The 5,890-nt window shown below is 36.9% G+C and overlaps 1 protein-coding gene and 1 long non-coding RNA gene across 2 annotated transcripts; one reads left to right on the forward strand and one right to left on the reverse strand.

Moving 5' to 3' along the window:
- Window positions 1-943: 943 nt before the first annotated feature.
- Window positions 944-2,757, forward strand: LOC102600732 (exocyst complex component EXO70B1-like). The gene has a single exon (XM_006359020.2). It carries the CDS (start codon window positions 964-966, stop codon window positions 2,740-2,742), a length of 1,779 nt encoding a protein of 592 aa, XP_006359082.1. The 5' UTR covers window positions 944-963; the 3' UTR covers window positions 2,743-2,757.
- Window positions 2,758-3,232: 475 nt separating this feature from the next.
- Window positions 3,233-5,685, reverse strand: LOC102596815 (uncharacterized). The gene is made up of 2 exons (XR_368238.2): window positions 5,361-5,685; window positions 3,233-3,529 (listed from the first exon to the last, which is right to left on the reverse strand). It is a non-coding gene; the product is annotated as an uncharacterized lncRNA (long non-coding RNA).
- Between the last annotated feature and the right edge of the window lie 205 nt (window positions 5,686-5,890).

Below are 5,890 nucleotides of genomic sequence, written 5' to 3' on the forward strand. Positions count from 1 at the left end.
GGATTAACTTAATTTTAGTGACTTTTGACTTTTAATTTTTTTTTTTAATATTGAAAGTGTTTAGATAACATCAAAAGACACTTTTTTAAATTTGAAAAGGTTTAAAAGAAAGTCAAAAACCAAAAGTTGGGGTTACTAACTTGTGACTTTTAACTTTTAACTTATACTCCTCCATTTCTATTTAATTGTCATCATTTTAAACTTCACATGCCTTAAGAAATTAGATAAATTTACCATTGTACCCTTATTTAATATTCTCTTAAAGTCAAGTTTTCAATTAATGAACATGAATTAATTTATTTTGATTAATTAATTTGACCAATGAAAATAAATTATTTACATAATTTTTCTTTGTTGATCAAATCAATATTTTCAATGCTAATAACTCTCAATGATAAAATATGAAGAATAGTGTCATTTATGTATTGATTTTTGTAAAATGACAAATATTAAGGATCATTAATTTTTAGTAAGGACCACAATAATTCACTTTAAAAAAAGTCAATCCAAACATAATGTGCGCGATAGAAAGAGAGTGTAGTTTCCCCTTCACCTTGGAAAATGGATAAAAATACCCAAAAGAGAATGATTTGTTTTCGTACTTTTTTTCCACTTAATTAACGTAAAATTTAAAGATTTAATTGAACAACATGAGCATGGAATATATAGGTAGTTTATATTATAATTGGAACTCTTGACCACCAAATTAACTACAACTGGGAATTGGGCGTAGTGGGAACCCATGTTGAGATCAAGTCATGTGAAGCACTAAAATGAAAGAAAAAAAAAAAACTTTGTTAACCAAGTCAACATTCTTCTTCTACCAACCATATTCCTAAAATAAACCAAACCTTCCCTTAAACATCTTTAATCTTAAACAAACTTTTCTCCCATCTTTCTCCTTCATTCAATTTTTCCCCTTTTTGCATATGCATACAATTCTCATTTGATTAGATAGACCAAATGGAGAAGAGTGGCACTACTCCAATATGTGAAGATATTGATCTAAATCGATTTAAAAATACCGTTTCAACATCTCATGATGATGATGATCCTTCCTCCCAACTCCCTGAAAATGTTGAAATTTTTTCAAAAATCATTGAGTCCAGGATTGCGAAATGTAATTCTGGTGAAACTCCGACTAGATTGGGAAAGATGACTGAGGAAGAATCCTTTTTCCTTGAAGCTGTGATGCATTTATCAAAATTGACGAATGTAATCGCCAAATCTCCATCAGGATCAACGTTGTTAAGTCGAACCAATATTGTGTTAAAACAAGCCATGACTTTCATGGAGGAAGAATTGCGAACATTATTAGAAGATTTTGGAGGTAATTCCAATTCAAAAGTTGATAAAAAATCACAAATCGAGGATTATCCATGGTATCCTCCAGAGGTTGTGATAAGAATGAATCGAATTGCAACAACCATGATCTCAGCTGGATTTGAAACAGCTTGTTGTCAAGTGTATTCAATTTCACGAAGAAATGCATTTTATGAGCAAATGAAAATGCTCGAATTCGAGAAGATAAATGTAGATGATGTGCAGAAAATGTCTTGGGATTCTCTAGAAGGAGAGATCACTAGATGGATCAATGTTGCGAGGAACTGCTCGAATACTCTGTTCCTCGCAGAGAGGAGACTCGGAGAATCAGTTTTCTCCGCGTCTCCAATGATCTCTCAAAGCCTTTTTAACAATCTGGCGCGTTCCATTGTAATACAGATACTTGACTTTGCTGAGGCTGTCTCATGGACAAAACGCTCTGCCGAAAAGCTCTTCAAATATCTAGACATATACGATACAATTCGCGATCTCATTCATGCGATAAGTGAATCTCTCTCAATTAATGACTGTGAACACGAATTAAAGTCTGAGATCTTAGCTACAAGAGATAGATTCGGCGATGCTGTCATAAATATATTCAATGATCTCGAAATCTCCATCAAGAACGATGCAGCCAGAACACCGGTCCCTGGTGGTGCAGTGCACCCGCTCACACGTTACGTGATGAATTATCTAAAATACGCCTGTGAGTACAAAGACGCCCTGGAACACATTTTCAAGGAACATACCGCCACGTCACCATCAAAGTTGAAATCATCTGTTGATGAAGCTGAGAGCGAAAGCCCACACGAAAATGTAGTAGCAGAGACGACACCGTTAACAGTACAGCTTATGACAATAATGGAGCTGTTGGATGCAAATCTAGAAGCCAAGTCAAACTTGTATAGAGACACTTCGTTGCGCGACATATTCTTGATGAATAACGGTAGATACATCTTACAAAAAGCGAAAGGATCTACAGAGGTCCGTCAAGTGATGGGAGACACGTGGTGTCGAAGAAGATCTACAACCGTGAGGCAATACCACAAGAATTACCAAAGAGAAACATGGGGAAAACTGCTACAAATACTAAATCATGATGGAATGCAAGTAAATGGGAAGGTGACAAAGCCAATAGTGAAAGAGAGGTTCAAGAATTTCAGCACTATGCTAGATGAAATTCATCGTACACAGAGCACTTGGGTAGTGAGTGACGAGCAGCTTCGATCCGAGCTCAGAGTTTCTATATCAGCCGTGTTAATTCCGGCCTATAGATCCTTCTGTGGGAGATTTAGGCAGTATCTAGACAACACAAAGCATGCAGACAAGTATATTAAGTATCAGCCAGAAGATATTGAAACGTTAGTTGAGGGCCTCTTTGACGGAAATCCTACATCTATGGCACGGAGGAAGACGTAATATAAGCAGACGATATTCGTGCTGCAAAATTAATGACTCTTTCAAATAATAATCTGATTTCAGATTTTTTGTATGATACTTATTTATCATTACTAGTATTGGTTCATGTTTTCCTATGATTTTTCCGTTCTAGTCTTTCTAAAGAAATCAACCTCACACAGAAATCTGTGTTGCACTTATATTACTTCTGCTTTTCTTAAAGTAGTCTCTACGCGTTTGGGCATATTTGATTGAAGTTAGGAAAGAAGAGTATTTGACATAGAACTTGAATATAATATTTTTTTTATCTGCTTTGGGGCGGACTAATACTACAGAAAGATAACACATTACCAGCCAAGGCAATTGTTGAAAATAGATATTGGATCGGCTCTTCCCATAATTGTCATGATCCAAAAGGGTCATGATGACACTTACTACAACTCACCAGTAATTATGTCAATTCTTAGCTCGGAATGGGAGTAATTGGCCTATAGAGCGGAAGTACCAACTTTAAGGAAAATACAATCAAAGTAAATAAAATAGCTACGGCAAGAACAAGACTTATGTACATACATTAATGAACAAGGAAAAAAGCTATAAAAGATTCATCCCAAAACCTGGTAGACATCAAGAGAGAACTACTATAAAAGACTGAGTAGAGGACGTGATAGAATGTCTGAAAATACAAAAGACTAATCAAAATATACAGAAGGACATGAGTCAAATCCAGATGCCAGTAAGTTCACCATCAATCTCCGACTATAAGTTGCATTGCACAAGGATCAATGTGGTCAGCTAAAACTCGGATCTACATCAAGGAAAAGAGATACAGCGTAGTATGACTATCAAAACAATGAATACATAGGCCGATCAAGCTCGAGATTGCCAAAGCATAAAAAAATGTAAGTAAAGCAGTAAGTCAGCTTTAAGGGAACAATGATCATAAAATAATTCATTAGTCAGATAGAGAGTATTTGAGGTTGAACTTAAATAATCTAACCCAAATGAAACCTAATTGGACCCATAAGCCAAAAAGATGATTACAAGAGACAGGATAGAGGAAATAAATCCTAGAAGACCCTCATAAGTCTAACAAGTACACACGAGAGCAAATAATAAAGAAGAACAGTACTAGGAACAATCAAGAACATTAGCCATAAACCCAAGCATGGCCTATTGGCCGGAATCTGACATCGGAATAACCGCTAAGAAGGAATAGCTCATCCTGGAATCTTACATCAGGATTGCTACATCTAATAAGGACAACCTTTTCTGGAATCTTACATCGGTAAAGCCAGTCGTTCTCGGAACCTTACATCAGGCTAACCCCACAACCTAGCTTCCAGAATCTTACATCGAAAACATATCCTTTATGAAATCTTACATCAAAAAACCATAAAAAGGCTAAGCATCTCCTGGAATCTTACATCGGAATAACTAGTCAATCACAGAATCTTACATCGGGCTAACCCCACGAACCTAGCTTCCAGAATCTTACATCGAAAACATATCCTTTATGAAATCTTACATCAAAAAACCATAAAAAGGCTAAGCATCTCCTGGAATCTTACATCGGAATAACTAGTCAATCACAGAATCTTACATCGGGCTAACCCCACGAACCTAGCTTCCAGAATCTTACATCGAAACCATATCCTTTCTGAAATCTTACATCAAAAAACCATAAAAAGGCTAAGCATCTCCCAAAATCTTACATTGGAATAACTAGTCAATCACAGAATCTTACATCGAAATTAAACACGAAGAAACCTAGCTTTTATCAGAATTTTACATCAGAATAGCTAGGCCATCTTGGATTCTTACATTTGGAGGCCATCACACAAGAGCTAATCCTTCTTGAAATATTACATCGGGATGATCCAATCACACACACAAATAAATATAGGTCCAATCATCTAAGGTAATACTAAGCACCAAACGAACCCCAAGTAGCCAAAATCGATAATAGAAGGTTTCTGAAGGTCAAAGTCTACAACCTGAAGGGTCACATCTAATCCAAATCTACAACATACGACCCACTAAGACTTAAGTCTAAGGCACACACTAACCAACCCTAGGCTAAGCCCCTAACTAAGATACATTAAGGCAAACTAGTTGCGGGAGCATAAACATCAATAGAGGCAAGAACATGAAATACTATTTTGTAATAAACTCGAAATAAGTCTAACAAAGCAATATGGATATCAAAAAGAATGATATTAGCTAATCCAACCCAAAATTAGAAAATCATCATGCTAAAACAATCAACGAGCTAAGCCTATGATCATTAAGTTATAGACTACGTCGAAGTCAAACACTCGCTCTGCAAATCCACTAAAATGTTTTTCCTTTCTGAGCAGCCTCTATATGATTCCATACTATCAAATCAACAATATAGGTGTCAACATAAGGAAAACTATATCCATAATGCAATGAGAGAACTTGGACCTAAAATTGGGTCAATAATAGGTATATGGGATCCATGCATGGAATCACTAAGACTCTGTCTTAAGGTCTACACCAGCTCAAGGGACCTGTGCCCTAGAAATGACCACAAACGAAGCTAAAATGGCCAAAGGATTAATTTAGCTCAAGAACACCTATTTCAAGACAAAATTGAGGAAATTAATGAGACTTACGGCAAGAATTGAACTTCAACTCTTCTACCTTTCAATGGATGAATGAGGAGAAGAGAGATATAACTACCAGCAATTGTCGCTCCGACGGACCATGGTCTCTAGAGCGACGTCGCACCGGTGGAAAAGTTCCATAGGAGCGAAGGTCAACATGACTAGTCAGAACCCACCTCCGCAAGAGTGAGATCACCGAAGAGATCAAGCTTCGTAGGAACGAGTCTGGCTGATGTTGTCAGCTTTTACTAGAACGATAGGCTCCCCATCAGAGCGGTTGCACCAGTAGCTAGTACATCAACTATTTGGGAGTAAAAATCCACGTCTGGAATAGACTTTTGTAATTTGATTGGGGTCCAACCCATACAAACTAAATATCCTACCCGACCAAAAACAACATTTTTTACTCAAGAAAATTGCCAAAACTTCCAACAGAGGTTATCTGTCATGCCCCGAGCCTAGACCCTAGACGCGATTGGCACTAGAGAACCATTACTGGCCCTAAGCGAACCCTTGGCCTGGCTCAACTCTCAACAGAA

The sequence above is a fragment of the Solanum tuberosum genome, unplaced genomic scaffold (genome assembly GCF_000226075.1).
Source record: "Solanum tuberosum cultivar DM 1-3 516 R44 unplaced genomic scaffold, SolTub_3.0 scf00282, whole genome shotgun sequence".
NCBI lineage: Eukaryota > Viridiplantae > Streptophyta > Magnoliopsida > Solanales > Solanaceae > Solanum > Solanum tuberosum.